At 42.9% G+C, this 19,436-nt stretch overlaps 1 protein-coding gene across 1 annotated transcript in view; it reads right to left on the bottom strand.

The window, feature by feature from the left end:
* The window catches only part of scn1lab (sodium channel, voltage-gated, type I like, alpha b), a 67,177-nt gene extending 58,298 nt beyond the window's left edge, over positions 1-8,879 (bottom strand). Inside the window, exons 1-4 of the mRNA XM_061682681.1 lie at positions 8,789-8,879; positions 2,731-3,047; positions 1,396-1,514; positions 897-986 (exon numbers count right to left, since the gene is read on the bottom strand). Coding sequence (XP_061538665.1) covers positions 897-986; positions 1,396-1,514; positions 2,731-2,997 — 476 coding nt within the window. The 5' untranslated portion in view covers positions 2,998-3,047; positions 8,789-8,879. The remainder of the gene's footprint in view (positions 1-896; positions 987-1,395; positions 1,515-2,730; positions 3,048-8,788) is intronic.
* Positions 8,880-19,436: the final 10,557 nt, after the last annotated feature.

Below are 19,436 nucleotides of genomic sequence, written 5' to 3'. Positions count from 1 at the left end.
TTTGATTGTATTTCCACTAGTGGAAGTAGCACTACACCATGGCACTGTATTAGGCCTGCTGCACACTGCGCGATGCAGTTGAACCCGATTGGACCCGATCATCGCATGAAAATAAGAGTTACCGACGCACCCCAGCACATTGAGCAACAGTATATCTGGACACCCTTAGCGAGCCTCTATCGGCATTTGATGCTGTATGTTATTGTACACATTTCTTAAACCATAAAAAGATAGAATAATAGTTATGGAAGAAGCAGGTTGCTAAAGAGACTGGACGTGGGCGAAAATAAAAGCAAGAGTGTGGCTATTTTAAAGCCGTCTCACTGACTCCCTTCATTTGAACGTACCCAGAGTGGACGTACCTTTCGTGCGCACTGTGGTCACAAGCTTTGCTTTTTCATCCACAGGCACATTATACATTATGAATATAGATGTAAAACACAATATTTGATGCCTTATATACTCCGGCGGCCGTTCGCTGTCTCGCATGTTTAAAACCCTGATTGGCTGTAAGCTGCAAAGCTGCGACACTAAGAAAACAGTGGCCCATTACAAACGGTGCTAACTTCCAAGTTGTCTCGGATCCAGATGTAAATACCAGGAAATAGAAGCTGAAATGTTCATCTCTGGTCACATATTCATCTACATTCATTTTTAGACACCAATATTATTAGTCTATACAGCAAAAGTAAAGGGAATGGCTGCACTGTTCCAATACTTTTGGAGAGTATAATGATGTCATACAATGATGTACATACAATTCGAAAACTAAAACCCTACAAAAATGTAATCCTATTTTAAAACGCACGTCAAAGTAACAATTACACACTCTCGCAATTGTATTTACGACAACACAGAACCAATGACTCAATGAGAAAAAAAGAAAAGTGGCTTACTCTACATTCTTGGCCCATTCCGGAGGGTTACTTAGGGTCATAAAAGCACAGTTGGTTAGGATGGTGAACATGATCAACATGCTGAACATCGTTGAAACACAACAGTCAAGGAACATAGTGGAAAATTGACATTAACTTGCATTGTAGACTAAAAAGAAAATCCGACCTTGACGTACCATAACTACAATACCCAAAAACATAAATGCGTCTTGAATTCAAGCAGTCGATAAAGTATTACTTCAGGGCTGTCTAACTCGTTTTCATTGCGGGCCACATCAGTTAATGGTTGCCCTCAGAGGGCCGGTTGTAACTGTGAAACCGTATAAATGTATAGTCTCCTCATCATTTGCATTTAAATGCACAGTGGCTGGAATATCTTGATATGACTGAGCCAATCACAACACGTCGCTTTGGTATTCAGCACATCCGAATCTCATTTTGTCTGATAAAGGCTTTCATCTATATGAAGCTCTGTATATAGCACACTTTAAAAGGATATGAGTGTACCAAAACTCTAATAGCTATCCTCCTCAGCGGGTTGAAGGGGTTTAAGATGTACAAGGCAGGAGTGGCGTTGAAACGGAAGATTGCCTTCCCACGATTCAATACTATGAAAGTCTGAAAAGGGGACAAAAAGCAGTGGAAACATTTAAATACATTGGTATGTATATAATTAATAATGCATGTGATAAGCATTCCCAGAGCCTGATTTACCCAAGATTTGTATGTGCAAAAACTGGCGCAAACTTGAAAGCTGATCTTATAACCAGGCGCACCCACTAATATGTCTGCCAAACGCACAAAATTTGCCGCACAGTTCATTTTGTGTGTTCTGGCAGGAGTACATGCAAATAGATTAATTTAGCCCGCACAATGTGATTTATCGAACCTGAGGCAAATTGCGATGGCTGATTTTGCGTCATGTAGTGCTGCATCTAAAAGGCAGGTGCAAATGAGAGGAGAACGGGATAACAGATTTTTACCACTAGTGTAAACATTGTTGAAATGCCAGAAGAAAATGTTTTTGCGATATATCCATTCAGTAAAGCGATTTGGGAGCTTCGGAACGTATGAGCTGGCTAAAGCCCGGTACACACATACAGGCAATCCGGCTGTTGTTGTCCCAATTCTGCCTCTTCCCGACCAAGCACGTCAAATGGCAGACAATCTTATGTTTTATAAGATTATGGTATAAGAACATCCTTAGGTCTGAGGGGCGTTACGAGTGGATTTGTCCCGATTTTAGTGTCCGAAACAGATTGTAGCCAACAATATTAGATAATGAATATTACGACTAGGCTTTTTGGGGCCGATCACCGTTCACGAATCAGCGAGTTGTAAAAAAACGATAACCGATCATCGACGCGATCACAAGATGGAGGAATGTGTCTATTTAAATAACCTGTTCATTTACTGTATATGATATTTACAATAAATAATGTATCTTTGTTCATCTATGTATGCCAGTGAGGCATAGTGACAGACAGAACAAATGATAAATTAAAATAAACTTCTATTAGAGAGCCTTCTTTTCCGATTATAATCTACTGTATTTGGGCAATTATAAACCATTTGGAGGGGTGTCAATTACTAACCGTTTTTCACTACTTGTAGTATGGCTCGGCCCCGACACACCACCTCACCCCACCACCACCCTTCTGCACGCGAGGTTTACTATACTCCAAATCCAATATCATTTGGGGCATTCATATTTCAAAGTGCCAGTGTAGTTGTATCGTGTTTCACCAAATCGAAACTACGTCCTTAGATGCAGCCTCCATCCTATCAACAGAAACCGGTGGGACAGATAATTCTGTGATAGATTCAAACAGACCTTCTGATTGCTGTAATAGCTGTCCAAATCCTCCAGAGGAGTGGACACCAAACCTGGAGGGATGTCACCATAAATGAAGGGAAGTGATTTTCCTGCCTCCAAGTCACTGTTGGGCTTGGGCCCATCTTCATCGTCGCAGTCGCTGCGCCGCTCTGCCCGTGGTCTCCGGGCCTCCTCTTCGGCAATGCGCCTCTCAATGGCGGCCAGAGACTCCGGGACAAAGGGGCGGAAGCTGTCAGGACCAGGCGGTACCAGCAGCTGGGCCATTTTGTCATCCTGCTCCTTTAAGTCGAGAGTGACTCAATTGGATTAGAGAGCTGCAGCGCAGAAGGAAGTGAAGGGTAATTAGTTGGGTTGTGTCATATCATACCGTGCGAAATTATGACAGTTTTCGACACAGCGCAAAGAATTCCAAGTCGCAATATTGACAGTTATAGACCGGCGCACATTTTCCATGGTGCATTGTGTGCTGCTCTTGAAAAAAAAAAAACACAAATAAATCCTCATAAACCACAAGCACCAACATAACCTATGGAGGAGAATTGGGGTGGCGCAAATAATGGTTTCGCAAAAGCCCTGGTGAGCCATTATGAGCTCATTGTCTTTGCCTCCTCGTCCCCGGGCGTGGTAGTCGTGTTCCTCATGGGACACTATACTGGCTAGGGCTGCACGATATTTTGTTTGAGCATTGTCATCGCAATGTATGTGTGCTCGATAGCCACGTCACAGGTGATTCACAATATACAGTGAATCAACTGTAATACTAAAAGTGACCACCAGACGGACCTGGTCTGACATGCTCAAAAGATTCAAAGAATGTACACCTGCTGCATTTCCTATTTTGCTCTTCAGCGTGAAACTAGGCAGGCATGCGGCAGCTGCGTGAGTGTGCGAGGTGCGTTAAGGGACACTGCGTAAATGGGAGCGAATGTGTTCTTTTGGAATACAATGCATAATTGTAAAAATGTATTACTGGGGAAATTATTATTTGTATCAGAATTATTTAGTTCAAACACTGTACATTCACACTGTGATAATACATAATTTATTTTGTTTTGTGATATAAGAATAGATCGATTATTTTGTTAATATAGTTAGCCAGAGCTGCAAGGAATGCAAAGTTATCAATGTCCTTTCACATTGTTCCTGTCATGTACTCTGTTGTCACAAAATCTAAATAAATTCAGAACACGTTAAACTACTTTAAAAATAGCTATAACAGCAGCTGTAGCAATGCCAGTTCACTTTACAGAGAAGTCCATGTAAACAGTGTCATTCCTTCTCACCCATTTTCACTGACATCTAGTTATTTTGCATGCTGTTGGTTAACAATTGAATTTCCTGTATCGGGTTCAAAACTATCATCCCATGTCAGAGGATCTGGACTAAGCCATTTCTTTGGATTGGCCTTTTTGCATACGGCCCGGATACTTCTCGTTCCTCAACACATGAATTTCCTTTCCCAGATTATGATCTACTTATATATAGTGTTCACTATAAAAGTATTCAAGAGGTAGACAACTTTAAATGAATGTCCTCATATTCTCATCTCCGATCTCACTCAAAGTGGTCATACTGCTCTGCAAACATTTAGGGATACCATTTAAAATTCTCATCAAGCACTGATATCGGTCTCTAGCCAGTATGTCTTACTGCCCTTTCCTTTAGTAGTGACAGACATCAAGGCCGCGTTCCAAGATGGTGGCAGTATGCCGTGCACCAGTGTATAATTTAGGTTTTTTAAAAGTAGGGCTGTCAAAGCGTTAACTCATGATTAATCACAACAAAATGATCGCATTAATTATGTATTAACTCAGATTAATCACACAATTTATTTGACCACACACGTTCCTTTGCCTTAACCGGATATCTGGATACCTGGATATCTGAAATGCGGTGCAAGTTGCTATAAGGTCAGTGATCAGGTCAACGCTTACGCCAGCGCAAAGACTCCGAATGGTGTGCTTGACGCTAAATTCTGCTTCAAAAGTCACCCCAATGGGAAAACAAAGGTAATTTACATATAGTGTAGCTTTTCATCGAAGCACAACAAGTTTAAAATACCATCTCAAAGCAAAATGTGTCACTATGTGTGGTATATTTGGTGGCTGTGATTAATCGCAATTAATCAAAATTCAAAAGTGTGATTAATCTGATTTAAAATATTAATCGATTGACCGCTCTCTTTAAAAGCATTGTCAAATTCTAATCTGGTGATGGGTGAAGTGAAAATATAATTTTAAAACATAAAACAGAAACTATTCCAAATGAAAAGACATACAACAAAGGGAATATTTACAAACTGATCCGTGAGGCATTCTGGGAAGCGTCAACTGGCGCACCCGTCTGGGAGAGTGATGTCTTGGTGTGTGCCAAGTTTTCAAGCACCAAGGGGGGACGTGAACAATTGAGGAATGGGAGCGATTTACGTTTTAAGGCTAGAAATACAGTCACTATTTTGAGTTTGGTTCGGCTAAAAACGAAAATTTTGAGGCTAGTTACTTTGTCGACAGCAGTGTTTTATCGCTTTAAAAACAGTACGTCAATTCTGAAGAAACATTTGGAGTTGCGCCGTATATTCACGCTTACGGAGTAAGTCCCACCTATAGATCTGAGCAGATACGACGGGCCCCTTTTGAGCTGCATGCCTACAACGACGCAAACCTAGGGCTGGTAAAGTGGCCTTATTAGGATTCCCGCACACTTTCCTGGCAGGACCGCCCTGCTCCAATATTACTCGCTCCAGGACTTGTGTCGCTGCTCCGCTACGCTTCATAATGCTGCACACATTTTCAATGGGAGACAGGTCTGGACTGCAGGCAGGCCAGTCTCGTACCCGCACTCTTTTACTACGAAGCCACGCTGTTGTAACACGTGCAAAATGTGGTTTGTCATTGTCTTGCTGAAATAAGCAGGGGCCTCCATGAAAAAGATGTTGCTTGGATGGCAGCATATGTTTCTCCAAAACCTGTATTTACCTTTCAGCATTAATGGTGCCTTCACAGATGTGTAAGTTACCCATGCCATTGGCACTAACACAGCCCCATACCATCACAGATGCTGGCTTTTGAACTTTAAGTCCATAACAGTCCGGATGGTTCTTTTCCTCTTTGGCCCGGAGGACACGACGTCCACAATTTCCAAAAACAATTTGAAACGTGGACTCGTCGCACCACAGAACACTTTTCATCAGTCCAACTTAGATGAGCTCGGGCCCAGAGAAGCCGGCGGCGTTTCTGGGTGTTGTTGATAAATGGCTTTTGCTTTGCATGGTAGAGCTTTAAGTTGCACTTACGGATGTAACGCCAAACTGTATTTACTGACATTGGTTTTCTGAAGTGTTCCTGAGCCCATGTGTTGATATCCTTTACACATGGATGTCGGTTTTTGATGCAGTGCCGCCTGAGCGATCGAAGGTCACGGGCAGTCGATGTTGGTTTTTCGGCCTTGCCGTTTACATGCAGTGACTTCTCCAGATTCTCTGAACCTTTTGATGATATTATGGACCGTAGATGATGAAATCCGTAAATTCCTTGCAATTGTACGTTGAGGAACATTGTCCTTAAACTGTTCGACTATTTTCTCATACACTTGTTCACAAAGAGGTGAACCTCGCCCCATCTTTGCTTGTGAATGACTGAGCAATTCAGGGAAGCTCCTTTTATACCCAATCATGGCACCCACCTGTTCCCAATTAGCTTGTTCACCTGTGGGATGTTCCAAACAGGTGTTTGATGAGCATTCCTAAACTTTCTCAGTTTTTTTTGCCACCTGTCCCAGCTTTTTGGGAACGTGTTGCAGCCATAAAATTCTAAGTTAATGATTATTTGCTGAAAACAATAAAGTTTATCAGTTTGAACATTAAATATCTTGTCTTTGTAGTGTATTCAATTAAATATAGGTTGAACATGATTTGCAAGTCATTGTATTCTGTTTTTATGTTTAACACCACGTCCCAACTTTATTGGAATTGGGGTTGTATACAGGTATTGTTTTGTAATTTTGTAATTTGTTGACTGAAATTCAGAAAGATTGTCGTTATAATAATAATAATTATTATTATTATTTTAAATAAAACAAGTGGGGCGTCACGGTGGACGACTGGTTAGCACATCTTCCGCACAGTTCTGAGGACCGGGTTCAAATCCGGACTCCCCTGTTTGGAGTTTGCATGTTCTCCCAATGCCTGTGTGGGTTTTCTCCGGGTACTCTGGTTTATTCCCACATTCCAAAAACATGCATAGTAGGTTAAATGAAAACTCTACATTGCCCATAGGTGTGAATGTGGGTTTGAATGGTTGTTTGTTTATACTGTATGTGCCCTGTGATTGGCTGGTGACCAGTTCAGGGTGTACCCTGCCTCTCACCCAGAGTCAGCTGCGATAAAAATGCACTTCCGATAAAGTATTGGCAAAACCAGTTGTATTTTTCTGTAGAGGCAGTGTGTTCGGAACTACTACCTAATAAGGTTACTTGTAATCTGAATTAGTTATTTTTAAAATCTTTAAAAATGTAACATTTTAAATGTAAAAGTGATTAGTAAAGTAACTAAGTTACGTTTTCATGATAGCTGTGGCAAAACTAGTAATTGGTATGTTTTACATGATACAAAGCAGCGACAGCATCCTTTCACTTCCAGTGCATTTTTTCTAAATCAAATAATCTGTAGACTATTTATTTTTAAGGGTAAAGTTGTACAATGACCAAAAAAATATATTTCAGTGTTTAGTGATAATATTTTGGGCTATATTTAGGGTACTTAAAACTATTAAAATAGAGAATTATAAACAGACTATCTGTAACAGGACTTGGTTCATAAACCCCGTATAAAGTATAGAAAGGGTTCATTTGACCCAGTTAATTTTGACCATTCAAGCATTCCCAACAAAAGAACAGACAACAAAATTATTATTATTATTATTATAAATGCTACAGTGCAACAAATTTGAACTGAATCACAGAATATCTTACGTATTTTAATGGCTTATAGCAGGGGTCACCAACCTTTTTGAACCGAAAGCTACTTGGGTACGGACTTTTGGGATGGGCTATCAGTTTGATACACACTTCTGAAATAACAAATTTGCTCAAATTACCTTTAATTGTATGGCATTATTAATAACTCATGATAGTCATCTATGTGGAAAAACTGATCTTGTGAATGATTTCTTTTTTCTGTAAATGTGTTTACAATTTCAAAATGCTCACCTCAACAATATTCTTTGGCTCGCAGTTCATTGCGATCATCGCTTCAAGCTTTCGCATATGACCTTTTGCTTACAACGAAGCCACATAACCAACTGTGGCTTTGAGGCTAACAATTAGTGGAAAACAGCGGTCCAAATCCAGGCCCAGAAACCACATGGGTGTCGTTCAATACACTGAAATGTAAATGAAACGTAATCCAAAGCATTGATCATGCAAAACAAGCCCTTGCATAAACACAAAAGCAGTGCATGAACAATAAGAGCGGCACATATTCCAATTGTTTATTTGAAGATGCTTGTTTCCGAGTGAACCACTGAAAGGAGTCTGGGCGTGGCCTTGCCAGATGTGAGTCTATTTGCTCACAACCCATCCCTAAGAGGGAGCGGCCACTTGTCGCAAAATAGACCAGTACCTTTTATTTTCGATGAATAACAATGCAGTCAGTCCCGAGTTCATTTAAAATGGTTATGTCCCAACGTGACGCAATGGTGGCTGACAGGCTAATACAGGAAGCCCGATGTTATTTTTCGTCCATTTTGTGTTCCTCAGTGATCCAATTATTATCATATATTTACACATCGCCAAGAGGAGAGGGAGAGAGAGAAAAAATGACTCATGGTGTATGAATGCATTTGAAAACTTGAAAGTAATTTTTCTTCCCCTCAAATGTTTGTTTTCTACGAGGACTCGTCACGCGCATGATTGTCAAACATACAACAGGTTTGATGAAATACGAATAACACTCGCTTAGTGGCTGACATCCACAATTTCAGATGTAACATGTTATTTCCAACCTGGCGACTACAATAGATGTTTTCTACACGTCAGAGAGAAGATGGCACATACTCACCAGTATCATTACGACGTTCCACTGGGGGCCCTTAAGGTAAAATCCCTTCTCATATTTCGCTTTTTCTTAAAACCGGATTGACGGACAGGACAAATACGGCAAATGATAAAACACATCTCAAAATCCTATCGCAAAAAAAAAAAAAAAAAAATATATATATATATATATATATATATTAAAAAAGAGACTTGTGTGTTGTTCCTTATTAGGAGCACACGTTGGTTTTCTTTTCAGGCCGCCTCAATCAATTTTCGCCGCTTCCTGTCGGTTGGGTTTGGGCAGAATGGACGCGCAATGGTGGCATGAGACGAATCCTTCGAGAACGTCAACAGGCACCAGCAAGGAGGACAAGTCCACCTGCTGTCAGATGGAAGAAAAACACATTTACCCACAATCATTTCAACGGGTCAATTATTTCACCTTGTCATTTTTAAATTTGGATTTGATTGAAGATTATTTCCTAATTTTCATCTGATTAAACGGGTATATGTCATGGATAATCGGGGAGAGCGTTTGAGTTTCCTCGCTTTGCCTTAGGAAATGTTGCCACCTGTTGGCTCGCTGTTCATATTGCGTCATGGGGCTGCTGTGGAAAAAGTACAAATGTCCCCTCAGAGTTGGCAAAAGTACCTCACGCTGTGCACTTAATAGAAGTGCAGAAACTGATTTGTGAAAAAAAAAAAAAAAATGGTAAAAGACGTACTGATTCAACTTATTTTCGTAAATAAAAGTAGAAGAGTACAGACTCTGAAATGTACTGTAGTTGTTGGTCTCACCCAACGTAGGTCATCACAGAGAGTCACTCACATTATCTTATATTAAGGTGCTCTGACAAGGCATAAGTGTCCCGGTGGTGCAAGTTGAAATTCAAATTGTAAAATAAATAAATACAATGGAAGTGGAACTCGACAGCCTGTTAAATTTGGTAAAGCAAAGAGTCTCTGTGCTGAAGTTTTTGGCTTTATGCTTTTATCAGCACTTCTTTTGTGCATCAGTCACAGTATTTCATTCCATAATGATGTTGGCCGCGACAAATCTGACAGCCAGTTCCACCAGCGGGCGAAAACCATCGCCTCCACAGGGTGTGACCCAACAGGGGACAAAACCGCTGAAGAGAATATTGTATTTGTAGTTGTCCAACTGATATCTGGTACCCTCCAAATTGAAGCATAGTAGCCTACCACGTCCAGGGTGTAATTGCGAAAACACTGTGGAATCTTGTGTTTATTGAACAAAAAAATGGCACTCCTGCCCACTGAACTCATAGCCAGCCACTCCGATTGAATACAGGGTCTTGGAGGTCACCAACCTCAAGGTTATTGTCAATCCAGCCAACAAGTGATTTACCAACGATCGTCTTAGATAACTGAGAAACTAAAACCGCGCAAACAAAAATGTTAACTTCACGAACAACGGTACTGCGGGGCTGAGGGTGGCAGTCCTCTCGCCCTGTGTTTGTCCTGCCGGATGGACCCGATCTGCAGGAGCCACTTTGCACAGACTCACAGTGGATATTTTTCACAAGTCACATCCGGGCACACACACATACAGTACTCAGGGTTTCAGTCCTGTTTCCCGGTATAGACACTTTGCTCCTCCGCCCTTCATGCCCTCCAGGTCTTTTAGTGCGTTACACACACTAACACCCCCCCCCCCCCCCCCCCCCCCCCCTTTTTAATGCACTATATACATCGATCTCCGGGGGGCTGTGGGAGTTGGGTCAGGGGGGTTTGGCTGCGGGACAGCAGTGCTCGGCCACCATCCCCTACCCCCCATCCTCATGGGCCACTCCACAGATTTGAATGTACTACATCACTCAGGGGCCCCTGGTGCACGGGGTAGGGCCAATGACTACCAGTGGGGGACCTGGCAGTCACAGTAACAGGGAGGAGGTGGGTTTCTACTAGGCTCATGGCGGTACATCTTTCAGTGGCCCATAGCATTTACTGAAAGTAACATTTGACATGGCAGGCAACACAATTTTAAAAAAGGGGAAGGGGCAGTGGACAAAGTGTGGGTGCTAAAAAACCTGCAGCCCCCAAGGTTGTGACACCCCTAGCAACGACTACGACTGTTACGAATAATAAATGTATTTTATATAGAGCTTTTCTTGATCTGTAATGACACAAATAACCTATTTACAACTAAAATAGTAACACTATTGCTCTTCACAATGGTGAATAAAGATAATTATTTTTCAGAAGCAAAAATGGTTGGTTGCACTTTCTGCTCTGTGTCAAGGTCGGATTTATGAACATATCACATTACTGATCCTCAAGTAACTCCTTTAAAACTTGTCAACTTCCTACACATTGCTCTTATTTTGGTTCTTAATGTGGTGATGTGATTTTGCTACAGAGGCGGATCTCTTCTCTTGTGATACAGTGCTGCAGGCCACCCGGAAATCCTGAAAAACCTTAACTATTTGCTTTATCACCTTTAACAGAGAGTTGTTATGTTCCAGTTTTTCAAAACTATAACTATAACATACTGTATACGCAATAACTAATTCCTTGATAGATTGGTTTTTGCATGTTTAGTAAATTTGAGTTGAAGAATTTCAAAGTGGATTTTTCTGTATGCGGCCTTTGGAGAAAGATCTATGGACACCCGTGCTCTAGTTTCTATAAACAGCCATTGTAATTCCTTATTCTTCCTGCACCTCTCTCATTTCCTAGCACTGCCTGGTCTACTGTCTACTGCTGTCCTACCTGGTCCTATTTTTTTTACATGACAATTCTTTTCCTCACCAGGTGTAGCACTGTCTTTCCAACCCACATATAGCTCAGCTACAACTTGACCATTTTTGACTGTGAAAACACTGCGCTTAAGCAAGTCTTAATCCTTCCACCTCTGTCCACTCCTTCGTGCATTTGGCAGTGTTCTGCTGCCAATTGAGTTTCTTGCCCATCAGTGTTGCAGATAGTTACGTTGTCAGTCAAGATTAATGAGCGAGTTGAAGAAGAAGCAACACAAGCCAAAGCCATGACATTGCCTCCACCGTGTTTCCCAGATGAATTTGTATGTGTATGATGAAGAACACATCTTTTCCTTTTCCAAACATTAGCCTTTCCATCACTTTGGTGAAAGTTATTTTTTTCTCACAAGCCCTTAAAGCTTTTTCCGAGAATTAGTGAGGCTCGTTTGTACTTTTCTGGAAATTCCAGCCTGCTCTTCCTTTTGTTCTATTGTTAGTTTTATTCATTAAGTTCATTCATCTTCTGCAAACAGTAGATTGTGATAGCTTCACCCCTGCCCCCTGGAGGTTGTTGCTGATGTTACTAACAGTTATTGAAGACACCCCTAACTGTAAATGTCAATGCACTGGCAAAGCCCATATCTGAGCGTTATTGTTCAAATAATAAATATAATAGGACATACTGTACCTGGGCAACACAACACAAAAGTCAGTCAAATGTTCCAATACTTTTGCCAAAGACAAAAATGGGTGGGTTCAAACAAAAGGTGCTACAAGTATGTACTGCTAAATTGTGTATCAGAACCAGATGAAAGTGCCTAAAAATAAAAGCAGAAATGTTGATCTCGTCTCATGTTTTTCTTTGATGTCAAATTCCTCATTATTTTAATTAATTAATTAATTTAATTTCGTAATTGGTCTCTCCGTTCCCATACTTTTAGAGAGGAGTGTACATGTTCACAATTAGTGCATCCATAAAAGGTCTACTGTGTAGAGTAACGTACCGACAAGTAATTGGCAGCAAGCTATGACATGGCTGTATTAGTCATTAGAAGTGACGAAATAAATTTGGCCTCCTCTGGCCTCTGAAACAGTTTCCGGTCTGGCGTTTTTGGCCAAGAAAATATTTTCTCCCGCTAAATTCGGATACAGATAAACATAGGATAGGAGTTATGTCATCTCATTTGTTGCAATTTTTAAAAATTATTTCAACAGTAACTGAACAGTAGCCAAAACATACCGCAAACATTTTGGTCATGGTAGCTACAGTCAAAGATCAGATCGCCACGTATATGGCTCTTTTCACACTCTCATCCTCAGTGGCATTTTCACAAGATGGTACAAGAAGATGAGATCAAAAGTTCAATTGTCACCTCTTTAAACTGACTCAACCTTGTCCAGATTTGGAGTTTTTTTTTTTTCTTTTTTAGACCAAGATTTGTCCTCCTTTTAATGTGACATTTGACTCAAGATGTATGAAGTACCTAAGGACGAACTGGTACATTGGTACATGTACTCGTCACCTCTTTCACCCATTTGGAAGTGATCTTGAGACATCAGATTTGTACGTCAGAGAATGGACTCACATTTTCCAACCTTCAACATCACCTGAATTTCTTAATCTAGAGCAACAATTTGCAAAGAATATTTTACATTAGATGAGCAGGGGAGCTGAATTTTAAAGGTCAAATCACTAACTTATTGTTTATTTTCAACGAGGCATATGCAAACAGTTTTACAGCACCCACCCATTCAAAATTCGCTATTCACAAATGCGCTATTGGCTAGTTTTGACATATTTTTGTGTACTTTCTGTAACTCCCTGATTCCACAAGATGGCGACAAAGCCCTGGCTAATTTGAAAGTAGCTAGCTAGGGGTTTACCGTACTGGGGTTTTGTTGTTGTTTGTTATTATTATTATTACTTGAATTGTACCGTTAGAAAATTCTGCATGTGCCTGGTTGCCAGTACTTACTGTGTTTCTATAGAAAGGCATGTGCAAAAACATCCAAAAAAGAGAGGTGTGCTTTAGGAATTATGGTAAACAGGGATTAGCCGAGACACAACCCTTGTCTTTTCCAATCTTGCTCATCTCATCTTATTCTTTGTGGACATTTTACTAGAAAAATGAGACGGACCCATGTACACAGGTAAAATACACTCGGCTAAATATATTCAATTATTATGTGTCAAAGTTCTAAACGGGGAGACATAAATGTAAAGGCACTGCTCCTCCTTTCAATGAATTGTAATCTGATTTGGAGCTGATACACTCTGTACTGCCAAACCAGTATGATTGAAGGAACATTCTACATTATCCTGTGGTCGACGACATTCAGTTCCACCAAAAGCATTCTGATAATTAAATGTCTATTTATTTTTTAGAAGACGATTTCTTAGTTTGTTTTGGTTTGTGGCAGAACTCTGAATTTCATGTTTTTACAGGTATGAAATAGTGTTATTTGAAAATGTACAGTGTGTTATGTAAATATTTGTTGTATAAATTAGCTTGACTTATCGTGTGATAATTCAACTGATTAGAATTTCATTACTTTACTAAGTCCTCACATGCCGCGAGTTTAATTAAGTGATTTTAACAGTTCCTAAATCAAAACAAAAACCTACAGGATGGCTAAAGTGCTAAAAATAATAGGAGCCTAAAAGGAGTGAGAAGGTAGTAAACTAATCACCTCACAAAACACTAAATAGCAACAGACCTTTTAGGTAAATCAATTGTATCATCCAGTAATTTGTCTGATATTATCAATCCTTAAGACAAAGTAGTCAATATACTTGTAGCTGAAGATGAAAAGCAATATCATCCCTCGGTGATTTTAGAGAGAAAACAATGACTCCTTTTTGTGAAGCTTGAATAATTCATTGAAGCCTGTGATTGACAGAAGTTCTGTATGCTGTAATAGCTTCCTGGGGTTTGTCAAGAGATAAGTGAAACACAAAATTAATGGATAGAAATACTGCATGTGTTTTTTTCTCTCCCCCAGAAAGCTATTTGAATTTCCATATGAGAATTCTTAATTCACTCCCAGTGAGATTTTTTCGGGAATGTACGATACAGTGTTTTCCCTATTTTTTACATCACACAAATGACAAAAATCTATATTTTGATCCTGGCTTTACACTGATGGACTACAAAAGCCAAGAGTTACTGTACATTCAGATCCATAAATATTGGGACATTGACACAATTCCCAGGGCAGCCGAAAGACATAGTCTCTCCAGCGTGTCCTGGGTCGTCCCCGGGGTCTCATGCCCGGAACACCTCACCAGGGAGGCGTCCGGGAGGCATCCGAATCAGATGCCCCAGCCACGTCATCTGGCTCCTCTCGATGTGAAGGAGCAGGGGCTCTACTCTGAGATCCTCCCGGATGACCGAGGGTAGGAACGTAGATCGACCGGTAAATTGAGAGCTTCACCTTGCGGCTGAGCTCCTTCTTTACCACAACGGACCGATACAAAGTCTGCATCACTGCAGACGCTGCACCGATCCGCCTGTCGATCTCCCGTTCCATTCTTCCCTCACTCGTGAACAAGACCCCAAGATACTTGAACTCCTCCACTTGGGGCAGGATCTCATCCCCGACTTGGAGAGGGGACTGCCACCCTTTTCCGACTGAGGACCATGGTCTCAGATTTGGAGGTGCTGATTCTCATCCCAGCCACTTCAAACTTGGCTGCGAACAGCTCCAGTGAGAGTTGGAGATCAGAACCACATCTGCAAAAAGCAGAGATGCAATACTGAGGCCACCAGACCGGACGCCCTCTACGCCTCGGCTGCGCCTTGAAATGCTGTCCATAAAAGTTATGAACAGAATCGGTGACAAAGGGCAGCCTTGGCGGAGTCCAACCATCACCGGGAATGAGTCCGACTTACTGCCGGATATGCGGACCAAACTCTGACTCCGGTCGTACAGGGACCGAACAGCCCGTAACAGGGGGTTCGGTACCCCATAGTCCCGAAGCACCCTCCACAGGACTCCCTGAGGGACACGGTTGAACGCCTTCTCCAAGTCCACAAAACACATGTCGACTGGTTGGGCGAACTCCCATGCACGCTCGAGGACCCTGCTGAGGGTGTAGAGCTGGTCCACTGTTCCACGGCCAGGACGCAAACCATACTGCTCCTCCTGAATCTGAGATTCGACTTCCCGATGGACCCTCCTCTCCAGCACTCCTTGAATAGACCTTACCAGGGAGGCTGAGGAGTGTGATCCCCCTGTAGTTGGAACACACTCACAGGTGTATGAATTTCTTGATCAGAGCTTAGTGTCACTTTAGGAAGAACCCGGGAAGGGTCTTCCTTAATGAAATTCAGACTCACCTCTCCCGTACCCTTGCTTCTGGCAACGGCAACCTTGACATGACAGTTGCTCACGGAATGACCCAACTGCCCGCAGTAGAAGCACCGCCTTTCACTCAGCCAGCGTTGACGTTCCTCAGGGGAGCGATGGAACCTGCCCAGTTGCATGTGTTCTTCCGTGGTGACGCTAGCCAGTGGATTGAGACCAGAAACAGGGGATCTGCCTTGGTTTGGCTGGTCACTGAGGCTCGTCCTCCAAGTGCGCGGTGACGCAGCCCTTTGCCGAACTCCGTCCAGCTCGTGATCCAAAAGCCTTTTGTCGATTTTTACGGCGAGAGCGATGAGAGTGTCCAAGTCGGTCGGCAGGTCTAGTGGGACCAAACGATCTTTGACGGCGGGGGATAATGCATCGAGCAGTGCCCTGTTATTCCACTGACTCTCAGCTGCTAGAATGCGAAACTTAATTGCGTAATCTGACACCCTGCGCTTGCCTTGTTGTAAGGTGACAAGGGAGCGAGCTGCCTCACGATCTGGCATGGACTACTGGAAAATTTGCTCCATCGTCTTTATGAAAGAAGCCCAAGAATGACATGCGGCGGAATTGCGGCTCCATTCAGCAGTAGCCCACGCCCTTGCACGGCCAATCAGGTGTGAAATGACAAAAGCGATTTTTGCCCGCTCGGTGGGGAAGGCAGCTGCCTGCAGCTCAAATTGGAGTTCGCACTGAGTGATGAATGGCTTAACATTCCCAGAATCAGCAAAGAACCTCTCCGGTCGAGAGAGCTGTGGGCAGACAGCAGCGGAGGTGGCAGGTGGGTGCATGGTAACTGCTTCACATGGAAACTTTGGTACCGTGGCGGTATCGTGTGTTGTGCCAACTGGTTCCTTATTCTGAATCATTTTCATAAGAACTTCAAACTGTGAGGCCACCTGTCTCATCATATTGTCCTGATGCTCTGACAGTCCCTCTAGATGAAGGTGGAGGGCAGCAAGTTGCTCATCCTGCTTCGAGAGGCGTTGACCCTGCGCTTGAAGGGCTTTGCGCACCGGATCTGAGTCTGCTGGGTCCATGTTATGGCCAGTTCGTTCTGTCATGAACGGAACAGAGGATAGGACCCAAAAATGCACGACTCCAAAACAAATGGACAGTTTCCAAAAAGAGAGGTTTAATAGACGGGCATAGGTCGGTACACAGGCAGGCAATCCAAGAAAGGCAACAGTATCCAAGAACATGAGGCAAAGAGGCAAGGTTGATAATCGGAAAAGGGTCTAGTTTTACTGTGAGTCGCTGACGTGGAAACAAGGAATGCTGGAATGCGACGGCAAGGTACAACGAACTGGCGACTAGAAAGAATGAGACACAAGGTTAAATGCAAGGAGTAATTAGGGTGAACTAGGCACAGGTGGTGAAGATGCTCTCAGGAGCAGGTGTGTACGAGACAGGGGGAAGACAACAACCAGAACACACACCCATGACATTCTTATAGCCATATCACCAGGGTACCGGTTTAATACTTGTTGCGTTACAGACAAAATACAAAATATAAATATTTCTTAGTCCATTCCATCTGAAATTGCCAGTTTTCAACATCCACTTTGCATTTGTTTGTTTTTTCGGCTTTAAAGGGTACGTAATGCTCTGAATACCTCACCACAGACTCCTGGTGTCACTGCTGTCACTGAAGCGGTGGGCGATCTTCCTGGAGTAGTCCCTAATGGCCTCCCTGATGCCACGGGACAGATTGGCCCTGGCTATCCTCAGGCTCTCCTCATACCCAGACCTAAAAGCCGCGTTGCGGACCTTCAGTAGTCTGTAGACCTCCCCCGACAGCCATGGCTTGTGATTGGCATGGACAGTGATGGACTTAGTGGTGGTGACATCATCCATGCACTTGCAGATGTAGGCAGTAACAGTCTCTGTGTACTCCTGAAGGTCTGTGATGGAGTTGTAGGTAGCAGCCTGTTTGAACATGGTCCAGTCTGCGGTTACAAAACAGTCTCAAGGAACCCTTCTGGCCACACTCGTACCCGTTTCCAAATTGGTTTGGAGACTTTAACCAGTGGTTTGTAAACTGGGATTAGCATAATAGTAAGATGGTCTGAGGCGCCAAGGTGGGGGAGGGGAAGGGCCTTGTAAGCCACTCTAAGGTGGCGAAAAACATTGTCCAGAGTGTTATTTCCCCGTGTTGGAAAGTCAACACGGTCAGCCTTGACGTCAGCATTGTTAAAGTCCCCAGCTAGGATGAGGAAAGCATCTGAGTAGGCGTTCAGCTGTTCACTGATATGATGGTATAGCTCATTTAGTGCCTCACTCCTGTTATTGCTGGAGTTTGGAGGAATATAGACTGCCACAAGCAGTCTGGCAGTGAATTCCCCCGGTAAATAAAACGGCCGGCACTTCAGAGCCATAAACTCCAGTAGCCGTTTGCAGTGTTGACTGACCAAGATAGCGTCCCGGCACCAGGGGTCATTGATGTAAACACACAGTCCGCCGCTGTGAGTCTCCCTCCCGTGAGAGTTCTGTCCGCTCGGTAGCAAACTAGCCGGTTGAGCTGAATGGCGCCATCTGTAACGCTGCTGTTAATCCATGTTTCCACAAACACAAAAACACAGCACTCTCGCACAGTTTTACGGGTAGAGCGTAGCCGTCGAATGTAATCCAGCTTGTTGCCCAGAGAGCGTACGTTGGCTAACGCGATGGAGCGAATAGCCGGCTTGTGTGGTTTAGCCGCTAGCCTAGCTCGGATACCTCCGCGCTTGCCCTGTTTCTGCTTACTCCTTTCCCGTTCGTGCCGCCTCCACTCGGCGCGACGCAGGAGTGAGTGTCGCAGCTGTTGTAGGCACCCAGAGCAACCTGCAGTTCCGTAGCTCCTCAGTGAGAGTAGAGTTTTAATGCCGTGAAAGTAGTTCTGCCGATGTCGAGCAGAAGCTCGGAACATGTAGACATGACGACGATAGACTAAAACACGACGATAGACTAAAACACGAAAACACCGTTTGTTTGGGACAGAGAGCAGCCGCTGCGTATGCACACATGTTTATCTTGAAGAAAAAAAATTAAAATTTACGATTACGATGTAATCTGAAGGAGTTTACTCACTTTAAGGTGGTGGTAGGGGACAGTGTGACTAGACAGCATAGGATGGTGGTGTGTAAGAGGAATCTGGTGGTGGGGAGGAAGGATTAAAATGACAAAGGCAGAGCAGAGAACCATGTGTTAGTAGTTGAGAAAAGAAGGGTGTTGTGCAGCTATTAGAGAAGCGGTGAGACGGGCTCTTGGTGGACAGGAGGAGGTTCCAGAAGACTGGACCACTCCAGCCAAGGTGATCAGAGAGACGGGTAAGAGAATACTTGGTGGAAAGGAGACTTGGTGGTGGAACCTCAAAGTACAGGAAATCATACAAGGAAAGAGTTTAGCTAAGAAGAAGTGGGACACTGAGAGGACTGAGGAGAGGAGAAAGGAATACATGGAGATGCAACGTAGGGCGAAGGTAGAGGTGGCAAAGGCCAACCGAGACATATGATGACGTCTTGGTTGCACTTTTGCACTGATGGTTTTTAGCGTTTATTTTAGTCTTCAAACCAACATAAGAGCCAATGACAGAAAAAAAAAAAGCTTAACATTGAGCTA

Source organism: Phycodurus eques, chromosome 1 (assembly GCF_024500275.1).
Source record: "Phycodurus eques isolate BA_2022a chromosome 1, UOR_Pequ_1.1, whole genome shotgun sequence".
In the NCBI taxonomy this organism is placed as follows: domain Eukaryota; kingdom Metazoa; phylum Chordata; class Actinopteri; order Syngnathiformes; family Syngnathidae; genus Phycodurus; species Phycodurus eques.
Note: the sequence above shows the minus strand (reverse complement) of the source record. Positions and strands in the feature narration are given on the sequence as shown.